The sequence below is a fragment of the Passer domesticus genome, chromosome 7 (assembly GCF_036417665.1).
Source record: "Passer domesticus isolate bPasDom1 chromosome 7, bPasDom1.hap1, whole genome shotgun sequence".
Lineage (NCBI taxonomy): Eukaryota > Metazoa > Chordata > Aves > Passeriformes > Passeridae > Passer > Passer domesticus.
In genome coordinates, this window is record NC_087480.1 from 56,713,626 (window position 1) to 56,737,086 (window position 23,461).

Below are 23,461 nucleotides of genomic sequence, written 5' to 3' on the forward strand. Positions count from 1 at the left end.
AATAGGGCGGAGCGGGCAGAGAAATGAGAGGGGTGAGGAAAAGGCGGAAGAGCGGATCCAGGTTTCGGGGACTGCTCTGTGCGCCGCCAAATTTCCATGAGTATGTCCGCCCGCCGCCTGAGCTGTGCTCCCCTGCTCTCGCCTTGGAATAGTCCAACAGCCAGCTGGCGGAAACCAGCCTCCTGCCCTCAGCTCCTTCCCCGATTGGTCGCGCTGGCTGTCGCTCAAGCCTGCAAGGCCCAATCAGCGCTCGGGCCGGCTGTGGGCAGCATGGCGGGTTCCGTGCTTCCCGGCATGGCGGAACGCGGCGTGCCCCGAGCGGCGCACAGGCGGCGCGCACGGCTGCGGGGCACAAACCGCTCTTTGTCCTTCGCCTGCCCCTTCGGCAGCTCCCTGCACACTCCGGTGCCTGGGTATCCTTTTCCCCCATCCCACTGCGGTGCCGATGGAGCGGCAGCGCTGCTCTGCCTCAGGGCTCCGGCGGGACACCGGGATCCTGCGGTTGGCCGAGCCTGAGGCCCTGGTTGAGCTTGAGGCCCTGGCTCAGCCCGGCCGGCTCAGCCCGGTTGATCTCGGTGCCCCCCCGGCACTCAGCGCTTTGGTTCTCCACCAGATGGAAGCCGAGACCGTCTCCAGTCCCAGCGTTTCCCGATGGCTTTTGCTGAGCTGTGGCTCTTGGCGCGCTCGGTGCTGTTTTGTACAAGCCTACAGAGCCGCTCGTGAGGAGCTGTCGCCTCTTCGTTTTCACACCCCAGTGGCCCTTTTTTACCGTGTAACCAGGCTGCTTTATTAACACAACTATCCTGCCAAGCTCTCTGCATGCCCACATCGCAAATTTCGAGTTTGCCTTCAGTGCAAACAGGTTTATTTCCCGTGCCCTGACAAATCAGTGTCTCACGTTCTGCCATGCCCCTCACAAGTTAATACAAGTAACAATTACTCCTGGCTCACTGCTGGTACTGAAACCAGCTGCAAAAGGCTCTCCCTGTATTCCTTCACAGCAAACAGAAGCTGATGAGATACACAAAATGTATATTAATTCAGAGATGTAGCCTGTGATGGTTTGAGTCATCATTTGAAATAAATTCTGCAGGATTTCTGCAAAAAGTATTGGGCTTCTCCATGTATGCAATATCAGGCAGGGTAGAATTCCCAACTCTTTTCTTCAGACTGCCTGTAGCTATTTGCTGGTTTGTCCTCTGAAAAACAAATCTGCCCATCCTAGTTTGTACTCTTAAAGAAGCCAATCTGACTTGACCAGAACACAATGAAACACAATTATGTTTTGGGTAGGAAAGGGAAAGGTCTTTTTTGCTAGAGGAAAAAAAAGAGTTAAGTGAAAGAAAATAATCAAAATTCCATTTCTGCTGAATCCATTTTCTTTTATCAGGGAGCTGCTGAGCTGCCAAATCATTATTTGCACTGAGGTACTAAGTTATATCTGCACAGCTCAAAATCTGATGTGGACTTTTTAAAATTTTATTGCTAGTTATACAAAAGCCCTAAAACCTGCTCTTTCTACAATCAGAACACAACACTATGCATTTATTGGCTAAATAAGCCTTCTCCTCACTGTTCTAAACCTACATAGTGATTCCAAATTGCTGGGTTCAAAGACCCTGTCAAAGAAAGATCAATGTAGTTTGATGGATTTTAAAGCATTAAAAAGATTTCTCCACACACGTGCAGGGTTCCTAACGCAAGAAATGCAGCTGACACAAGCTCTCTGGCCACACCCAGTGAGTACATTTCTCTTTATTTTGCAGTTTCAGGGGATTAGATACAACAAGCACAGGCCCAGCACTGCACAAATCACACTCTCAGGACGAGATCACACACCCCGAACACGTCACAGCAGAGATTCCCAAAAGTGACACACAGAGGGATCAAGCCTTTAGCACAATGAGCTCAAACCACTCCAAAAACGTTGCATTTTTGCCCAGAATTTCATGCTTTTCTTCTTAGAGCTATTATGCTTTGAGACACAGCAGAAGGGAATTACAAAAGCACTCACTAGTGTCATGATCCAGCACATTCCAGGGCAGGCACTCAACTCCTGTTCCTGCCATCAGGAAGTGCCCCCAGTCAGAGGAGATCACAGACCAAAGGTAAAAACTTTCCAGAATTTTCCCCTTAAGACAACCAACTTCTCTCCATATCCACTCAGTTTAAAAATTTTGCCTCCCTTCAAAGCACGATGCCACAAAAAGTTGACAGAATAACAGGATGTCTTTGCCACGGTTCATTTGCTGTTGTGTTTTATTAGTCACTCTTACTTTTCTTAAATTATACTTTGTGGTTGAATCTGAACCCAGAAAATCTAGCCCCCACACACACCCATACAGAACAAGATTAAAAAAAATAAATCAACAACAAAATGCAGAAAGATAATCTAATAATATTGGCACAAATACCTGCCAACACTCACATTTTGGTTTCTGATATTTTTATCTCTCTGAGACAGTGCTGTTCCATGTCTTACATGTTTTTGCCTCCAACTAAGCATTCAGCAGCCAGCTCCCCTTTTCCTTCATCCTGCAAGCAGCTGAGGAGAGGAGATCCAGACCTGGAGAGATAAAACTGCAGGATACAGGGGAAAGGCTGCAGGACAGAGATTCTGGGGAGAGGGGATTGAGGACAGGAATGTGCTGAACACAGCAACACCCCAGCACTCTGCAGGCTGGGCTGGAGAAGTTTGGAGGCAAGGGCAGCCCCTGGAAGGGCTCTTACTCCTTCACTCAGCACCAGCCAAAGCACAGGGAAGGAAGTACAGGGATGGCTGCAAGGCCTCCTCCTCCCCAGCCTGGCAGCTTTGGTTCCTGCCTGTGTTCTTCATCTGTTTAGAGGCTTGACACAAAATCCAACCCCTTTCCTCTTCACACTCTGAAGAACCTCATAGTGGCAGACAGAAATACCCTGCTTTCTGCTCCATCCTACAGAAAAACTGAGGTCCATGTCTGGAGGACAGCAACAATTCTCAAAATATCTGGGAATTGATTTTTTGTTTATGTTTTAAAAAAAGCATAAGAGATTTCCCCCTTTCTTCTCTCAGACCTGATCCCCTCTCATTGGTTTTTGTGCTTCCTGCTGTTCTTGACAAAACCACTCTTTCTGCAATAGAGGAATTTAGAATTTAAAAATGCAACATTCTCTGTGGAAATAACATTTGCATCACTACACAATTATTATTCTTCAGTGTAACTCACATTCACACAAGGTGCACTTACAATATTTTTTTCAGATTATTAAATTATTGGATGAGGAAATATATAATATTAACACTCCAACACATTAAACAAACATACCAGTTTCCTACAACAGACACTTCTGCCTCTGGACTACATGATAATGCACCACCACAAATGAAAAGATAAAATTTAATCAGGGGGCAAGGACGTTTCTCAGTGTGGAAGGTCACTAGCACGAGCAGTTCTGCTGTGAAGGGGGAGGGTTGTCTGTGAGCCTCATGCTCCTTCCAGAAGTGCCCCTGGAATTGTCTGATTCTATGCTCTCTGACATCTTCTCACAGATTATATCCACGAGACGCTCAAACACCTGCCTCACGTTGATGTTCTCTTTGGCACTGGCCTCAAAATAGTCAAAACCTGGGAAAAAAGGGGAACAAAATTATCAATAGAGATGGATCACCATGATGGGTTTTAAAGTAACATTTTTTTTCAGGATTTACCTGAAGAGAACAAGACATCAGATAATCCTGAAAGTCAGTTGATCCCCACAACCTCAGAATAGTGAGCAGAAATACTTTTAAACGTTATCAAGCTTCTTTAAGAGTGAAAAGGATACATGGGTCCTTCCCATTCCCTGGTAAGCACAGCTGCAGGTAAGGGTAAATCCAAGGTAAGGGAGTCAGTTTGCCCCTTTCAGCAGTGCAGATCCCCTGGGCTGCAGCTGGTGACCAGCAAGGTGTGGGGAACCTCCCTGGGCTCCTCTCAGCCCTGCCAAGGGCCAGGCTCTCCCAAGCCCTGCTGCCCTCTGGCAAGAGCAGAGGTCAGAAAGAGAAAGAAGGGAGTTGCTTTCCTTCTGCTGACCAACTTCTCTGCTCAGAAGCAAAATGCTCCTTGAGCCTTTAACCACTGACCCTTTCTGATTAAAAAAAACCAGACCAGCAAGGCTGGAGTTACACCAAGGAGGGGATGGCACCAGCTCCTCCTGCTGCCTCCTGCTGCCACCAGGGGCTCTGACAGACAGGAATGCCCTGAACTGAGAAGCATTTCCTTATCTCCCTCACCCCAGGGGCCTCGAGGGCCAACCAGGCTGTTGCTTCTCTTCTGTCAGGTTATTGAATTGCCAGCAGCAAGAGCTGAGGCCCCACGGAGAGTTTATTTTGCAATAAGCTCCGTTCTGTCGTGCTTCATTCTGGGGATATTCAGCATTGCATCAGTTCCCTTTGAACTGCCACAAACAAAGAGAAAATTTGTCTTAACTGATTACTGTGCCACTGCTGGCAGGCTGGGTCACCTCGATGTGTGGGATAAGTAGGTGTGCACCCCATCTGAACCCCTTCTAAGATTCATAGGACAAGGGGTGAAGTGGTGGTGATGCCCTGTTAGCAAATGGGGGGGCTGCCTTGCATCAGATGAGGGTTCTGTCTGCCCCACCTGCTGTTTTGATGATGAATAAAAATGTATATAAAAAGCACAGGGAATCAGAGAACTGCATTTAGATATCTGTTAGTCCAACATTGGCTTGGGTTCTGCTAAACCAATCTGTTTTGGTTCAGTTCACATTCAGGCTAACAACAATTTCTTAATCTGATTAGGGAATTATTGCAATGATGTTAATGTCACTATGCAAATTTAGATAAATATGCTGAGGGATAACCTTTATGTGAATCATTATGATGAACATTAGCACTTTAAGCAGTCAATAGCCAATTAGATTCCTCCCACGTAACTCACAAAATAATTTCATATAATGCTCTACACATTAGCATAGCTACTATAAGGAAAAACTGATCTGATCAAATCAGATCTATTTTCCAGCTCTTTTAAAAAGAGGGTTTTGGAAGTTGGGAGGTTACAGAAGAGCAGAGCTGGGACAGCACTTCCCAAAGGCTGTTGGGCTGCCCTGCACTGGGGTGGTTTCTCCAGGGTGAGCTGGACAAGCACCAGGTCAGGGCAGCACTGGGGATTCTTCTGCAAAACAGTTTCCTATTGAAGGAATCAGTTGCTATGGTAACCCTGTGTGTGTGTGTTTTGAAGTGTCCCACACGTAAAGGATTCAGATTCTAGATGCCAAGTTTGTATTGAAACAAGGAGATGAATTTTGGGAGGAGAAAAAAACATTGGAAGTCCAAATTGGGTTGGGAGTTCAAATGAAACTCTCCATTTGCTGCTACATTGGCCTGGACACAATTTCAATTACTAGCAGTGTAATTATTCCTGTGAGATGGGTGGACACACATGCATCCACAACCTTTCTGAGAGTCTGCAAGCCAGGAACCAAGTTTATTCACAGTCATATTTTCAAAAACAAATTAAATTCTGATGGGTAAAAAAGAGTCCATAACTGACTTTTCAAACTAACCATATCTTTGTTTGCTTTGCAACATGTAAAGATTTACTCTTACAATAATAACAATGGGTCTAATTTGATATTTGCAGTGCCTCAAGGCTCCAGCCATGAATGGGACCCCTTTGTGTGTGCCATATGTAGAATTTACACTTTCAAGGCCACACTTTAAACTACAGCAATGAGTGCAGTGTGTCCTGGAACTCCAGTACTCCCAGTTTATTATGCACCCTCCAACTACTGTTTAGCAATTGAAGACAACACAGGATTTTATAAATTGAGGATGATGGTGATACTTTTGGGTGTGGTAAGAATCTCTACTCTTACAAGCTAAACATTTATGCCCACTGTAAGGGTCTCCACTGTTACCTGAATAAAATGTTAGCAGGATTTACTTATTACTTTGAATTCTTTAACAGAAAACAACAGTATAGTTAAATTTTAACACACAGCCCTGATTTCATATAAAAATGTCATACAGGCTATACTAGATAATGAAAAATGATAAATAACTTATAAAGTAGTATGAGTTTACTTGGCTCTTCATTATAAAATTTTCATTGCAATCCCAGCTTCCTCTCAATGGAACTGTTTTGCTTTTCCTATCCCACATCACTAACAAAATGTCATTTTCTTACCTGGATAGAGAAGCCTAGTACATTTTTAAAATATGTTTTACTCAATTATTCAGTTCTGATGTATAAACTTCTTTCTTTTTCATTGTTTAGTTAAAAAAAAAGCTTCAACAAAAATCAATGTTTGCATTGATTTGCAATGAGTACATGGTACTTAGAGACCTGGAGACAGAATTATGTTTATGAAAACTTTTTCTCTTTTCTTTCTGCTAAGCTAATAAAAGCTTTTTTCTTCAGATAAACTTTATCTTCCTTCCTCCTCTAGACACCACCTTTATAAACACAGCAACACTACAAGCAGTCTACCAGGTATTCTTGGCCTACTGAGCCAAAACCAAGTGAAATATGAACCTAGAATATATTACACTTCTTAGTTGTGAGACCATTTTTGAAGTATTACTGCTGTACAAACTGAGAGGAGCAGAGTACAAAGAAGCAGAGGAAGAAAGGTGGAAAGAAAAGCTTTGCATGTACCCAGCTGATCTGCCAGATGTTTCCCCTTCTCCACGGGAACAATCCTGTCATCCTCCATGTCGCATTTGTTTCCAACCAGGATCACTTGTGCGTTGTCCCAGGAGTAAGTCTTGATTTGTGTGGCCCTACAGGAGGTCAAAAGAGATTGTTACATTCCATCAGCTGTGCCAAAATACCATCCTGTATTAAATATGAAAACAAGTACCATTAATGACACTATCAACATCCTCAGGCTGTGCTGGTTCAAGGGCAAATGAGCAGCCTCACACACACTGTGTAATTCACAGCACTCCTCAACTTTGTGGGACAATAAAGTTTCTTGTTAAGACTTTGCAAGGGTTTTAAAGATCACAAGATCCAGATAAAAAACTGAATCAAGTGATTTTTGAAGATTAGGGACAAAAAAGGCATTTTGTAAAGCTTATTCTCCTTCAGGTCTCCTCTGTCAGAGGAACAACAATCAATTACAGTTCTTAAGGATACTGTCCCATAAAGAAAGCCATACAGCAGATGCACACTTCATGCTGGATTTAAAACTTTATATATAAGACAGAACAACAATAATTCTCTCATTTTCTGCAGCACATTTTGCTGTAGAGTTTTAGGAACACCATAAGAACAGATGGAAGTATCAAGTTGTCTTTGCTCAAACAGGAAAACTTCATGGAGACTGAAAATCACATAGAAACAACTGCAAAGGGGAAAGAGAAATTTACCAAATTGGGAAGACATGAGATCAAAGCAAGGTTCTGTGAGCTAACAGAACCCAGCAGGACTAAAGGACACCTAAGGCTGGAAAGAGCAGCTGCAATCACAGACCAGCACTAATTTCAGTGGCACAGGGGTGCAGTGCATGGCAGCTTGGCCGGGAGCACTCGGGTGAATCTGGAGCCTCCAAAGCTTTCATGTGCTGAAACTGGAGTGGAGCTCACTGTGGATCCCAGGACTCTGACCTTACATTTAGCCTTTTTAGAGTTTTTCCATGACAAAACAGAATGTTTTTGCTGTATATCCAGGGGCCAGTCCTCTCCCACCATCCTGGTGTCCCAGAGCCAGCAGCAGAACATTATTAGCTCAGTAGCATTTACTTTCATCCATCTTTTCAGACCCACACAACCTATTTTATCTTCACTGAGTCAGTTCTACCTTTGAAGGCTCCCTCCTCCCCAAGGGTATGCCAGAAGCCATACACTCCTCTCCTCCATCCTGCTCCACTCCCTAACTCACCTTCCCACTCTTTGCCCCACCACCGCTCCAGGCAGGACACTACAGCTTCAGGCAAATCTGCCACTTCCCAGGAGAGCCAGCAGTCCACTCCAATTCTACTTCTGTGTAAGTTTCCTTGAACTCCCTTAACAATAAAGCACTTGATTCCTTTTCTTTTGAATTAGCAGCAGCCTCCAGCTCCGATCTACTAATGACAATTTTTAATTAGTCTGAGTTGCTTACTTGCTTTTTTCCATGGAAAGCAGCCAGCTATGTTACTCCACAGGTACCTGGGAAAAAGGGGGCATTTCATTGTGCAACTTGCCTTGAAGAGACTGCTTGGACTGCCCTGGGGAACAGGAACCTCACCCAAGCCCAGACCCATAGAGCAACATGCAAAAATAAACCAAGACTGTGTGCAGTGACACTTCTTACTCTCCCTAGTGTCCTCCTGGAAAGGCACTCACTCCAATCCAAATTTTAGTTCCTCCAGTCTCACCCTTTTGAGTGTCTCAATGTAGACAAGTTCTGTAAGAGCTAATAGGGATCTGTGATGAGTTTTTGTGGGACTCTGGGGTTTCTCAAGGCTCAACAGAGAATGGGGTAACTGAAGCAGAAATCAGCCAAAAGCCCAGGAAGATGAAATCTCTCCAGTCTCCTTCCCTAAGCAATGGAGAGAAATAAAGTCTCCCCAGGTTCAATTTCAAACTAAAGCAGGCTTCTCTTCTGACTCACAGTTCAGCCTCTGGATTCATTTCAGCCCCTGGCATCATATGGGGACACCCTGCCAAGTCTTAACTATTTAATTACTTAGAATTACTCAGAATTACTTAGAAAATGAAAAAGAAGCAAACAGCATGAAGGATCTCCCAGAGAACGACATCCTTCTGCTCTGTACAAATTAGTGGAAAACCTCTTACAGAACACCAATCTTTATTCTTCTTAGGAATAAAAAGCAACCAAAAAATTATGAGGAAAAAATAAAAGAAACCCTGATGTCCATACAAAATGAAAGGCAGAAAATTTCCAGATGCTTTTGGAAAGATAAATGAATAATAACAAGGCTTGTGTGATGGAGCTGTTTCAACAACCATCAGGGCAGCCTAATATACACACTGGGAGAAACATATTTGTGTGACACAATAAAATGCTGTGCCTTGTTTGTGCTGAATTCCCCAAATTAACAATAAAGCACAAACTTTGTGTTTCATTCTTAGAAGAAAAATAATCTCAGGTTCACAGTTACATGGAGGTATCAACGACTCAGTTTGGGTTAAAGACAAATAATGCTGATGATTTGTGAACCCAGATGTCACTTGTATCTAAGTTAAATTTTACCAATTTTTATTTCCCTTCTATGAAATTGTCTTGATTGTCCAAAGCACAGCTTCCATAATATTTTGTATTTACTTTACAGTTTCAAGTACTGAGTATATTTTAGTTCCATTGCAGTTTCAAACAAGGTATAAACAACTGATTTATCCACACACAAAACTATCAACCCAACATCAAATAATAGCTATCAAAGAAGACTACTAAAAAAATTCTAGAAACTGAGCTGAAAGCTATGAAAGCTCATTGAACCTTTTCTCTCACCCTACATGAAAGACATATTCAAAGGAAATAATTACTTATTTTCAAATATCAATTAAAACCAATCTTTGTGTTTGCCTATTTATATTTTTTCTTGTAAAATAACCTGACTGAACTCTTGCCACACTGCAGTAAGGAAAATCACTCAGGCTTAATGTTTTAAGGTTTTTCATGCAATGTGTTGTATGTGTTCCAGTGAACAAGAGAACAAGTCATGTTCCAGGTATTCCCAAATGCATTTAAATAGTGTCTCTTTCTCAGTGGTTTTAAGATCATCATCATTAATTGAGGTGATTCATGTGAATAAAGGAAAAACTCTGCTTTGCATTCATATTCTACTTGGAGATTTTGTCTAAATACTGATATACAGCCATGATCTTCTCACTCAGGAGAGAAAGTGCCTTTACTTGGTTTAGGAGAGGTCTGAGTGACACAAAGCAAACCACTGTTCCCCCCATAGGAACAGTGAGGGCAGTAAAAGGTCTCCCAGGGGAGAGATCATTTGGCAGACTGGGAGGAATATTCTCATTTCCCTTGTGGATAGGTGAGGCTGCTAAAAGAGTCATGTGCCAATGAGCCAGAGATGGAGATAAAGGAGCTCAAGTAGTAGACACCTTAATTTTTAATGCACAGTACAGTTCTTGACTGAAGATCATATCCAGTGTAATAAGATTTTAAAATTATGATTATATCATGAAGAATGGTGGTGGTGAGGGGGGAAATCCTACTTGCTATGCTAAAAAATGGCAGACACCAAGAGAGCAGCACCAGCCAAAAGCTTTTTTCTCCATTTTTTGTGTCTTTGGAAGTTTAGCAAGCAATTTGGCAGACTGGGGGAAAACCATCTCCTGGCTGCAATAGCCACTAGAGGACTCTGCTGGCCCAGAGATGCTGGCTTGGCTGCAGTCTTCATCTCTACACTTCAGGAAGGAAGGAAATGGTCCTTTTTATCCATCCCACTACCTCATTTGGGATCAGAACCTTAAAGCTGGTTGGAAAGATTCCTGACATACAGAAGAAAAAAACAGCCTGATGGCTCACCTCTGTCCTTTGGCTGACAAGGTGCTCTTAGCAAAGATATTCCTGCAACTCCTGTGGCAAAGGAAGACATGAAGCCAAACAGACAGAGCTGACCTTTCCCAATTCTTATTCTCACACCAGTGTCCTTTGATGGAACAGATCTTAGACTACTTTCAATATAAAGCTTCAGGTTAAACTTCACCTGTGCAAACTTCAAAACAGTAACAGCTCAGAAATGGAGATTTGGTAAATTTTGGCTAACTTAAGACTGGTAAGTAAAACTTATTAGAGCAGAACCAACAGACAGACAGGTAGATGAACTGTGTGGTCATATGGATCTTGTTTCATGAGGGAAACAAGCTGGAAGTATTTATAGTTCAGTGAAAGATATTGCCCCAGCTCACATGCCTGCACTCCTATGGAAAACAACATCCCTGTGCAGACACTTGCAGAAAAAGCTTCATCTGGGCTTGGTGAGCAAAACTTGACAGATGAAACTGGTTTTGGCAAAACCTTTGGGTTTGTGTTTCTAACAAAGAAAGAATGTATTCCCCAACCACAAGGTGCTGAAGGGCTGCCCAGGATGGGGCTGCAGCTCAGTGGGTGCTGTGGTACTGGGGATGGGGGTCAAAGTGGAGACTGCATCTTGCATGTACCTTCATGACCAACTGCTGTAGTGAACAGAGAGAACAAAAACTGGGCAGCTTTGGAGGCAACACAAATCACCTGAAACAACAAACCAGCTTTTGAGTTACAGCCTGGCTGAGGGGATACAGAATAAGTGTTCAACAGAAAGCCAGGCTGAGCCAGATGCTAGGAGCCAGTGCCACAGGCAGGATGTCACATGCTCCACAGTGGGTCACTGAGATCACTGCAAATCAATCTGCCTCAGGAGGTCACATTAACCACTGCACTGCCCTTCTCTGCACTGTGACCATTCTTATCTGCAGTAATGAGCACCAGGAAACCAGCAGAAATGACTGCAAGACATTTCAGTGGAGTCACAGGGCAATACTAAGGAGAAACACAGCCTTTCCCCAAATGCCTGAGAGGTGAATAGAACAACCACTCTTAATCTCTATTTTTAGCAGCATAGCCAGAAATCTTATAAACCCAAAAAAAAGCATTCAAGGAGTAATTTCTTCACAGTAAATTGAAACTTTTAAAAGTAACAAATACTATAGTATGCTACAGTATTTGAATTACAACCTTTACATCAAAATGAAACTGTTTTTCTAAGGAACATTTATAAACCAAATTATTTAGGGGAAGAGGAAAGAACATGGAGGTGATAGTGATGGAGGGTGGGATGTTTCATGTCCTCAACAAACAATTGTGGGGAGAGAGTTGGCCAAAACCCAAACAAACCCAACATTAAGAACAGTATTTCAGTATTTCCTACCAGTCCTGCACAGCATTGAAGGAGTCTTCACTGGTGATATCATACATGAGGACAAAGCCCATGGCCCCTCGGTAGTAGGCTGTAGTGATGGTCCTGTATCTTTCTTGTCCAGCTGTATCCTGCAACAGAAAGGAACATTTAGGATTTAAGACTTCAGCTCTCAGAAGCAAAAGCTGTAATTAGGTCCTATATCTAAAATAAGGCAACCGCTCTTTGTTATTATACATTTTAAAATTCCCAGTTGCTCCCAACTGAAATGAACTCTGCTTACATTTTAGCATTAATTAGTCTTTTGCATCAACCATGATTTGTTAAATGCATTTTGACACATGTACTATTAAAAAAATACCAAAGATGTCAACCCTTTAATTGCTCCTCTCTGCCTCAGCTGCAATGCAATAATAAAATGTTAGCAAAGTTCACTGAAAACTGACACTTCAAAGCAGAGGCAAAATAACCAGTCCAGGGCTGTTCCAGGCAGAAAACATTTACATGTTGCAATTCAGTGTCACAGTCAGGGAAATGGCCTTGAGGAAGATGCTGCAGGTCACTCCCTTTCTTGCCTCAGGTTAGGGACAAAAATGAAAGATTTGATGCAATCACCATTATTATAGAAAGTGAATTTAATGTGGAATATCCCAATCACAGAATCTGAGATGCACATATTAATACGAGATCTATTCATCCTGTTCTGTTGTTCATCTTAATTCTGTTTACCCATAGAGTTCCTGCAGAGTTCCTCCACCTGCAGTTGTCATTCTGTGTTCAGCTGGGCAGCACAAAGGTGAACTCTGGCATATGCAACAGAAGAATTTTGAAAGACTTGTGACAGCTAGAAAACATGTCAACTACCATCTGTTGAATGCCAGTAGCACTTTTCCTTTACATTTCGCAAGCTTATTTTTAAACTGAGGAATATTTCTACACCAGAACAGCAGTCCTACAGCCCAATCCATTCCCTCCAGACCTGTCTTCTGAACCAAGGAGAGAAGTCGTGTGCTGATTGTCTCTCTCACTCTGAAGGTGTCTACCTTTTGAACACATTTCATCCTTCTTTGGGCAAATGGCAGCTCTGTGAAACAGCTGCAGGGAGCCAAAAGGCTTTGACTTCAAATTGTGTGCTCAGTATGAGGTGTCAAAGTATAGTTACTGTGATGGCTTAGTTCTAAAATGAACCATCCTTCAGCCCCCCAAAACCCACACCGAAGAAAGCATGGCTGCCACTGGCTTAAAATGGGATTAAAGCTCTAAGGAAAAAGACCCAAAAGGACTTAACAACCATGTAACTAGTTGCAAGAGTAAAATAAATCCACAGAGAGCACTCTTGCAGGAGTAGAGATCAGACACAGTGCATCACCACAGCTCCAGGACACATTGGGGGGGAAACTCAGCTTTAAAATCATCCTGCCCATGATACCCATACATGCAGCTTTGTTTTGGCTGCATGCAAGAGACAGTGCTGGCCCTTGCAGAACACACAGCAGCCAGTCTGTGGCCGCCTGTTGTTCTGCACCAGAACATCACAGAGCCTCTCTGTGGGACAGCACTTGTAAATAAGCTCCCTACAGCTTGCTTAAAAGGCTCTGCTATTGCACTACTGAGAGACCATCCACAGCTGTAACATACTGTGAATTTCCCAGTGGAGAGGCTGTGCAGCAGGAATCTTGCTCTTTCTCCACCAGCTGGCTGGGAAAATATGTGATTTTTTTCATTTATTTATTTCAAGACAGGGTAATCCACTGGCTGATCATGATGAACCATTGCACACTGGCTGAGGAAATGTTCTGTTCCCTCCTGGCAACAGGTCAGAGATGGGAATATCAGAATGAGGTGGGCTCCACCCTGCAGCCTGAGTGAACATTTCTTTTCCTGCCAGTGATAAATCCATCACAGAGCACTCACATTCACTGACACCACATCCCCCCTCAGCTGCTGAACAGCTAAACCAGCCATGACAACTAGATCCTAACTATATTTCTTCAAGCAAGGAAGGTCTCAGCAGTAATAGTATTGCTCTTTTGTTCAGAGAGACTATAGTTTATTTTAGCCTGGTTACCTAAAGACATCAGGCTTATTAAACCATCAGTCTCCACATAGGCACTCTTGATCAAATTTGGCTGAGGGAAAATGTGTTCAAATGTTTTTACATATGTCACCAAAAGCAGTTGGTAAGGTGAAGAGAGACCTTAAGCATACCTCAGCAGTGAAAAAAGCTGAAGTGCAATGATTATCTTTTCCAAATACCAAAGGATTCACGTGACAGAGGCTTTCTTTGTGCCTCATTAGGAGAAGGCCCTAAATCAGTATTAGTAACATCAGAGATTCTGCAACCACCAAAACCAAAGAAATCCACAGGAAGTCAGGTTTCTCCACATCTCATGCTCACAGCATTATTGTTTGATACCTGCATTCAGAGGCTCATCTGCCTTCCAGATCTCATCTCCTATTTTCTCCTCTGTGTTTAAGCAGTGCCCACTCTGGCTTAGGGCATGAGGCTGTGACTAGGCAGTAAGTGACTGCAAGACACATTGTCAAGTTACATGCAGAATAATTTGGAAAGCAATTAAATTTGACAATGGCTCAAAGCAAGGACTCAGCTCTGGGGACATACATCCAGGCTGTCCTGGGAAGCAGCCTCAAAGGACACACAGGGTGACTCCCAAAATCTGTCCTGATACCACCTCAGTGCCTCAGCCCAGTGAGGAATTGGACTGAAAAAGCCAAATTGTGCTCTTGCCCAAAAGCTCTGGAATTTAGCAGATTTGATTTGCTGATTTCAGTATTTTGTCTGTGATCCCCCTGTGAATGGGGATGGGCACTTAAACCACAGAAAGATAAATTGCATATTCACTAGGATATACTTTGTGTGCCTGCCTTCTCAGATTATCAGAGGGAGTGTGTGTGAGGGAAATGCATCCTGTATCTCATGGTATACAAAGATTGTTCATACCCTTGCCCTGGTAGCCATGTGCTACAATACAGAGATGTGATTCATCTCCTCCTGAGTCACTGATGGCTTCCTAGCTCTGTTTTACTGTACAGGTACAGGGCATGTTGTCTCCCCTCACAGCTTTATAGTGGCATTTCTCCAACTGCATCTGAATTGTTGTACTACCACCCTGAAATTACTTTTTTCCTCAGGTTACATTAGCTCCTTAGACAGCAATAAACTGGCTTAATTTTCTCGACTCACACCATGAGAGCTCAAGTGCACAACCCCCCCCACACACACACAGATGCCTCAGCATAAATAAAATAAAACAAACTGCAAAATCTGAGCTCACTTTCTTCAGCATTTACAACAGTTGTCCTTCCCTCAGTTTAGAACACTACGAGCCTCAGGTTTCAGGTTTCAGGTTTTTAAGTTCAAGTTGTTTATCTAATGAAGAAAAAAACAACTGACAGAAATTGCTCCCCACCCCACCAAGTTGTTTCCAAGACTTCCAGGTAGACCACAAACTCATTAGGAGAGAAGTACAAGAGGCACAGGCAGGGATCAGCAGAAAGGTGATGTAGCACTAATTAACAGTCTAGCCAAACGCCTGGGTGGAAGAACCCGAGCCCCCAGCATCCAGAAACCTGCTAGGCTGTCCCTGAGGAAGCAGAGAGCTCGGCTGTAGGCAGGCACAGGAGGGTCTCTCTTTACACCAGTGTGCTACCAGCTCTGTTCTTCTGCAGCTTACACGTGTGCCTGTGCTTTATGCAAACAATTAAAAACACCCACAGGACCATTAGTGGGTAGCTTGAAACAAAAATTTGAAGGTTTTGCATTAATGAGCAATCAAAATTCAGTGTTTATCAGAGAAGAAAAAGACCTAAATGCATTTGCATTGTGTGCAGATGCCCCCTAGTCTCAAGATCCGTCACGCAAACATTCACAATAGGAGTACAATAAGCTTTTCTTAAATTTACTTGGCTGTCTCAGCAGAAACTACAAGGTACTAACACAGAAAACATATTTGAGTTTTTAAATGATGACAGATGCTCTTTGCTGCAGGTCTGAAAACCCACAATCCCTGATTCCAAACTATCCTTCTAGTGGAGATCTCCAGCCACAAATTCTTTGTTCCAAATAAAATGTCACTGAAACATCTAATCTGTACTGAATTTAATCCCTTCAGCACCATGACTTTTCTAGCAGTGTATGTGACAAATAGCCTCTAAGGAAATAAACATTTCAATTTTTTTAAAGGATTGTGGTGTGATTTCCATGGGTTTTTTGTTGGTCTTTTTTTTTAAAGAAGAATAATATGCAAGAATGAGAGTTGCTTACTGTCCAGCTATTGGCAACATCTACAAAAGCTGCATGTACTTGGCATGATCCTTCCTTAGGCTGCTCAGAGTCAGAGCAGAGGCTACGTCCTCCCCAGTAACCCACCACAATCTTCATCAGACCTGCTGAAGGAAAGACTTCTTCCCTGCTGTTAAATGTCACATTAGAACACTTACACTCTGGCATTTTGCACCTTGTTTGGGGTTTGATCAGCCAAAAACAGGATAATCCACTTTCCAGCCCTGTGGTTACAGGGGGATGTTACATTCACACACAGACACACACGTCTCCTCTGCAAAAGTAGAATTTGGAGTGGAAGTTACCAAGAATCAGATAAACAAAAGTCACCTTGAGAAAGGGGAAAAAACAACCCACCCACCACACACCACAAGAGAGAGGGACCTTGGGCTGACTAGACTTAATGTGTCATTAATAAGAGAATGTTAGCATTAAGCTTAGCATTTCCTGCTGGCAGACAGAAATAGGAACAAACAGGCAAGCAGGATGAGTCACTGGTTAAGACATGGAAGAGATGTGATGTCATGAAAAACCTGTGAAGATTCAATTGCTGCCAGGAGCAAAATAACACCTGGTTCCTTCAGAACTCAGCTCTCATCAAAATGCTCCAGTTCAACAGATCATATTAGGCTTTTTTTTTTTCCTCTCTTGTTATTGAGTGCTCACATTGCCCAAGAGCACTGGAACCTACTCAGACTCATTCAGCTGCCTTGAGAGACATTTCATTTCAGCAATATGCAGGAAAACATTTCTGATGTGAAAAAGACCCAACACAAAACCCCTGCTTTTTTTGATAAAATGCTCTACCTTTGCTAAGTACTTTTTAAACATTTCCCCATTATGTCTATCTTCACTTCTACTCTTTAGAAGCAGTAAAACCAGTGGTCTTGTATAATTTCAGTACTTACCAGTTGCAGGAATTTCCCTTTTCCTATCCTACTGTACTTACCCTGTACAGCAAGTTCTACCACCCTGTTCTCTCTAACATTCTCACACTAACTGCTCGCAGTGGAGAGGAGGAAATTTTTTAGAGAGTCTTCAAGAGCTCACCAGTCATCAAGGCCCAACACAAAGGCTTTTGAAATTGTTCCCTGCGACTCAGTGGCTAAGTATCTCTTCAGGTGAGGCACTGCACTTACTTTTCAAAGTACTTTTGTAAAATAAGCTTATGGACAAGCAGGAAAAGCTACTGTAGATTGACCTAATCCACCATTTAAATATTTCTAGCAGTAGGAAAGCCCCTGCTCTTTTAACTTTTCTCAGCAACTGCACACCATATAAGACAAGAAATGAATCACTGAAAATGCAACAGGGTGCATTTGCTCAGCAGAATGATTCCCACACTGGAATCAGGCCAAGGTACTCTGATTGACACTACTGCTCAAGACCTGCTAAGATGTTAAAAATGCTATTTCCATTCTCCCAGCTGCCTTGAGATTGTAGTGAAGATTAGCATCAGTCGCCCTTCCTGATCTGTCAGAGGGTAAGGAGGACTGGAACAGGACTGGCTTGCCTATGAACCTTATCTGCTCTTCTCATCGTTTTGTAGGCTGAGTTTTTCTGTTAAAGTATTTAAAAGACAGTGGCTGCACAAGTGAAATCACATAAAGAGATACAGAAAAAGATTAAATTCATTGGGCACATTTTTTAAATCTCGTAGAATTTAAAAGTCTTATTTTTCATTACTTAGAACTAACATGAATGGCAGTGATAAAAATCTGTAGCATCCACACCACATGTCTACTTCAATTCCATTTCTTTAGCTCCAAATAAACAGCAAACAAAGTTCAAGAGGTATATGATGCGTTTGAAAGCCCATCCACTGTGGGCAAGTGATAAAACCATCACTGATATGATAAAAAAACCAAACCAACAACATCTAAGAGGTTGAGATCCCAGAGTAAGTGGCATTTTGGGCAGTGGATGCATTATTATTATGGAATATACTGCCAGTTTTGCTAGATATTTTTCGTTTTCCCACGTATATCCCTTAATTCTGTTAATCAGCCCCTGTAAGAACAGCTGTAGAGCACACAGATGTGTTAGCCACTATAAGCATTATTAATTAGCCGCTGTTGAGAAGCTGCTAAATGAATCACAGCTGGAGCACTTCAGAAGCAGCACTCGGGCTGGACATCCTAACCGGTCCTGCAGGGCAAGGCACGGATGTGCTGCAGCCCAGGGCGGGCACAGCCCCCTGCTAACCCAGCAGCGCAGAGGGAGATCTCGGTGCCAAAAGAACCAGCGCCCAGCCTGCGAGGAGGGAGCGGAGCGCACAAAATCTGCCTGGATTCCGTCTCCCGGTTCTTGGAAGGAACAAACACCGGTGAAGGGAATGAGCGCCGTGGGGCTCTCTCCCTCTCCCCGGCACGCAGGGGAACGGAGCGAATCCCAGCACGGAGAGCAGCCCAGGGAGCCCCGGCCGATGCAATGCCATGGAAACCGGCACGGCACGGCACGGCTCGGCACGGCTCGGCACGGCTCGGCACGGCTCGGCACGGCTCGGCACGGCACGGCTCGGGGGAAGGAAGGCGGCGGGCACGGCCCCGGCTCTGCGGAGCCCCGGGCAGCACCTTCCCCAATCATTTACAAAACAATTATTTCGGTGTTTAGGCAAATCGATGACTTCGTGCTGAAAGACCTGTTGCAAGCCCGAGCTGTAAAAAAAAAAAAAAAAAAAAAAAAGTTGGTACTCTGCTAGGAGCATCCCTGCGAGGGGTGGTGGTTCTTATCCAGGGAGGATTTCATTTTATTTAGGAGTGGATTAAGGCTAAATCCGAGCCTCGTACTTCACAAGAACCCCCCCAGAGATATTATGTCAAGAGGGTCAATTCTAAGATGAAGTGCTCAGAAATTCTGGGAAGCTGTCCATGATATTTTTGAGATTAAAATACCAAATTGAATTATAACCATGAGTCAAGAATGTGTGCTTTAATTTGAAGGGTAGCAGCAAGACAAAAATAAAATAATCAAGCTTAATTTATATTAACAACAACAAGCCAGTAAAAAGAAAATATAATATTCTTCTAAAGTCTTTAAAATCCTAATGTGTAATTGTTCATGATTTGGTGGAAATTTAGAGTAGACCAAGCAATTTTTCAATTATTACCTCCCAGATTAGGAAAAAAGCCCCACTGCTGTATTCAGGTGAGCATTAAACAAAAATATAAAGAAAGTTCTAGCACTCAAGAAGGCAGAATGAAAGCTTAAAGACAACAAAACCCAAGAGCAATCTGAACCACATCAACCAGAAGGTAAATAAAAAAGAAAATATAAAAGTGCATATCTTACTTCAGTGGAGTTTGAAATACATTTTCTAAATGCTAGAATTAAGAAAAACATAGATTCCTCTCGTGTTTTTGTTTGACAGAAATGTGCACATACTTTGAAAAGCAATGTAATAAATAGATTTGATATATTGCTGACATGTTTAAATTCACAAGAAATGTAAAGAAAAAAAATCAAATGAAATTTGAAACTCTCCAAGTAAACCCACATCTCTGCTAAGAATATAAAGGAAGACTTTCAGCTAAAGAACAGCTATTTTGGAGTAGTCCTAAGCATCTTAAAATAGAAGCTTAGAATTGAAGTGCTTTGTCAGCCACAACAGCACACGTGTGATGATGCTCAGTAATAGCACAAGACAAAGAAAATAATCTTCCACCATTTACCGTGATGCTTTCTATTATAACCACACAGATAAGGTGTTAAAAGAGCAGGTGGCTCCCAGGGCAGCCCAGGAAGCACCTGGGGGCAGAAGTGGTTACAGCTGATGCATTTCTAGGTGCGAGGTTCCTTTGAGCACTGTTTTAAGTTCACCCACCCTTGTGGTGATGCTCCTTTCTCTTTTCCATTTGGAAAGAGAGCTATGAGGAAATACTCCTCGACACACATGTGATGCTTTGCTGGTTTTACTGTTCTCTTCTTACTGACCAATTAATCACCACCTCCCTGCTCTTGCTAAGCCCCAAACTGCCTTTGGCCAGTGGGCACATCAAGGGCCTGAGTGGCTCAAACCTTCCTGATGGAAAGGTTCTTCATGTTCATCTTTGCAGAAAGACAGAGGAAAACAAGAGCAGATTTCCCAGCTGAAGAAAACGTGGTGTAGGCATTATAAAAGTGCACTATGCTGCTCCATGCCTCCAGGTTCACCTGTCCCCAGCCAGGCACACCAGTGGGCTTTGGTCAGGCTCCCAAGCACGGCCTGCTGCTTTTACTTCATAGACCACTCAGTTCAGCCCAAATTTGGGAACTGATATGAAAGAAGTCCTGAGGAATTGTAAGGTCCTGTCTGCATCCAGTGACCTCAGCAAAGAATCCTGCATATACAGGGGTCCTGATTTCTCTCAAATGAGACTAAATGTCTAGATTAGAGGAACACAAGACACAGCTTTTTCCACGTGATCTGCTTCTCATAACACAAACCTCAGCCCAAGGAAAGGAGTCTGTAAAAAAGCTGTTAATGACAACTCCAAACTGACTTATTTAAAGCTAGTAAAAAGCCTATAAGCAACAGAGACAGCATGAGATCATGTTTGTACAGAACACTAAATGTGTACAGTGCTTTGCAGATCAACAAAAATACAGGGGCATCAGTCTTCATTATATTCCAGCAATTTTGAATTAATATAGCTTCATAAAACAGGGAAACTGCACAGCATTACCCCAAGCAAGCAAAGGTCTACCAACCAATCTGTAATTGAGGCAATCATAGTATCAGGCACAATACAAGCACAAGTTCATGCATTATGCTGCTTCCTAAATCACCCAGGCCCTCTGCCAGCAGAAAATTGAAATCAGACTCTCTGGACCCCTGGCTCAGTTCAGCAAAGGGAGCTGATCTACTTCTGCACTTCTGGAAACACTTCCCAGCTTAGGAATGAATTAGTAGTGTTACACTGGGAAAAACACACACTGAAATATTTATCAAATGAAAGCAGCCTCCCTAGCAAGCAGTAACCTCTGGGCAGACTGTGCTCTGCTTTCATGTGCAGCTGAGCGATGTGTCTGGAGAAGGTGCAACAAGTTGATGTTTGGAGCAACACATGTTATTTACTGTGACAGAGATTAAAAAAGGGCTCTTAGGACTTGGTTTTTGTCCCATCCCTGCCCAAATCACTTCTCTGGACTGAAAGTGCAAAAGCAAACTTTGGAGCAAAGCGTAAGTGAGCAGAATTAGATTTGCCAGTGAGCAAAAGACATTTTCACTAAAGGGGACATGACTTCAACAACAGCATAACTGCTTCAAAACATTATGAAACTACAATTGAATTAATTGCACTTTCTGCCAGCTGCTATTTTGCCTTATTCTGACATCAAAGAATTATAACTCAACACCATTTTGGAGGCTTCAGAGCAGCAGGGGAAGCTTTGGTGTTGGCTGTCTGGAGCTTACCCTGATGCTTTATCTCAAGATTCAGGCAGTGACAGTATCTGCCTGCTCTGCAGAAGAGAGTGATTTTCCTGGTCCTTCAGGGAGCTGTTGCTGTTTCATTGCTATGCTCATATCACAAACACCACCGTCAGAAGAACAGAGTTCAGAGAACAAAATGTATCCCCATTTAAAGCACTAATAAAATTAATAAAAAGAACTGAAAGGAAAAAACAAGTCTCTCTTCCCATGGCACCAAGATCTACTTTCTCCATCTATTTTTCCCAATGGAAGTGATTTCCCTTGACCACAGCTTTTCTTTACATCTTCCAAGCCAAGTGAAAAATTATGAAAGCCACAATAATACACAAAACTGTATAGATGTGTTCTTTTGCTAGTTCTTCATATGGATCCTGGAGGGGAAGTGGAAGATTTTATCCCTGTCCAACCAGGACAAACTGAGAGCTCCCATAGCTCTCAACCTCAGCCAGGCCTTTTTAGCAAACTGTGTGATAACATCAGAGCTCATCTCTTGCCCACACCTCTAGCTGAGAGAAGGGAATCCTAAAATCTAACCCTCAACAAGGAGTCTTTGCAACTTTTAAACAGTTCTTTCTGCAAGTCTTCCTGATGCTTAGTGACTAAAAATTTCCTGGATTCTAGATATCCTCATTAAGTAGGGCAAAACTAAAGATGCAGCAAAGTTTCATCCATGTTATATACTCTTCCTGGAGTCAAACAGTCAGGCAGTAAGTATTAGATGATAAAGAATAAACACTCTGTTCTAATCTCATAGCGTCCATCCACATCAATAATGATACATCAAATCACCCTGCATTCATTAGGGCAGTTACATCAACAGGCAGCAAATGTTACATAAAAATTCTTAGATAAGAACAGGCAACATGTTTACCTCTTTTTAATTAGTGAGCAGGGGAGCTGCAGTCTATCTCCTGAAATGAGAAGTAAACATAACCAACCTCCACCCATGGCCCCTCTTTCAAAACAGCTTATTGACACGAGCTGCAGCACCCACCTCACATCCACACTTGCTTCAGTGGCACATCCATGCTCTGCTCTTCAGAAAGGGAAGAGGTGGCACTTTTGTGTGGAAAGAAGAAAAACAGCAGGTATTCAAGGAGGACTTGCCAAACAACGAGGTTAATCTCTGTTGCCATGAAAGAAAATGGAAGGGATGAAACTAGAAATAGACTGGGACTTTTCTGGAGGGAATGGGATCTGTTACTTCAGGGAAGGAGACACCTTGTAACATGTCATGGTTGAGGAACAAGGGACAAGCTGAAATGAGCCAAAAGAACAGCAAAAAAAGATGATGGGAAGGCTGGCTCATCATGAATTGTTGGAAAGATGAGCTGTATTTGGGTGCATTAAGTGCAACAATCATCCCAGGATGTTACAAGGCTTGCCTTTCAAAAAAGGCAAAACAAGCAGGTTCCTTGGGCAGGGGACAGGTCTGTTCATCTGTGACAGAGATCAGCAGGTCTTCAGGCAGTCTCTCCTTCAAGCTTGAATGACTCTCTAAATCTGCAGTTCCCAAGGTACTCAGAATCTGCAGATGATAAAGTGATATTATCCTTGTCACACAGTGAGACTAAAGAACTCTGGCTGATCTCACTAGGTCTAGGACTGGTACCCATTTCACTATTCATATTTTTTAAAGGGAGGGAAAACACCTCCATTAGTTATTTTGGTAATCATAGACCTCTGCATCTGCTGATGGGTTGGGGTTTTTTTGGTTGTTTGGGTTTTTGCATCATTGTGTAGTTTCTTCTGTCACTTCCAGAGGTTTGGCCAAACTCAGCAGCCACAAAATAATGACAAAATCTGGTAAAGATTAAGACATTCAAAGACAAAGATGCATTTGGTTCATGCATGCAAGACACTCAGGTCAGGATTTGATGCTATGTGACAGAGGT

General features: G+C 42.8%; 1 protein-coding gene and 1 long non-coding RNA gene across 6 annotated transcripts in view; one reads left to right on the forward strand and one right to left on the reverse strand.

The window, feature by feature from the left end:
- The first annotated feature begins 272 nt into the window (after positions 1-272).
- Positions 273-2,694, forward strand: LOC135305331 (uncharacterized). The gene is made up of 2 exons (XR_010366553.1): positions 273-413; positions 614-2,694. It is a non-coding gene; the product is annotated as an uncharacterized LOC135305331 (long non-coding RNA).
- Positions 2,695-3,332: 638 nt separating this feature from the next.
- Positions 3,333-23,461, reverse strand: part of RAB3B (RAB3B, member RAS oncogene family) — a 48,748-nt gene continuing 28,619 nt past the window's right edge. For all 5 annotated transcript variants that reach the window (XM_064428862.1, XM_064428861.1, XM_064428864.1 and 2 more), the window contains 3 exons: positions 11,863-11,981; positions 6,642-6,766; positions 3,333-3,605 (listed from right to left, as the gene is read on the reverse strand). In XM_064428862.1, coding sequence (XP_064284932.1) covers positions 3,418-3,605; positions 6,642-6,766; positions 11,863-11,981 — 432 coding nt within the window. In that variant the 3' untranslated portion in view covers positions 3,333-3,417. The remainder of the gene's footprint in view (positions 3,606-6,641; positions 6,767-11,862; positions 11,982-23,461) is intronic.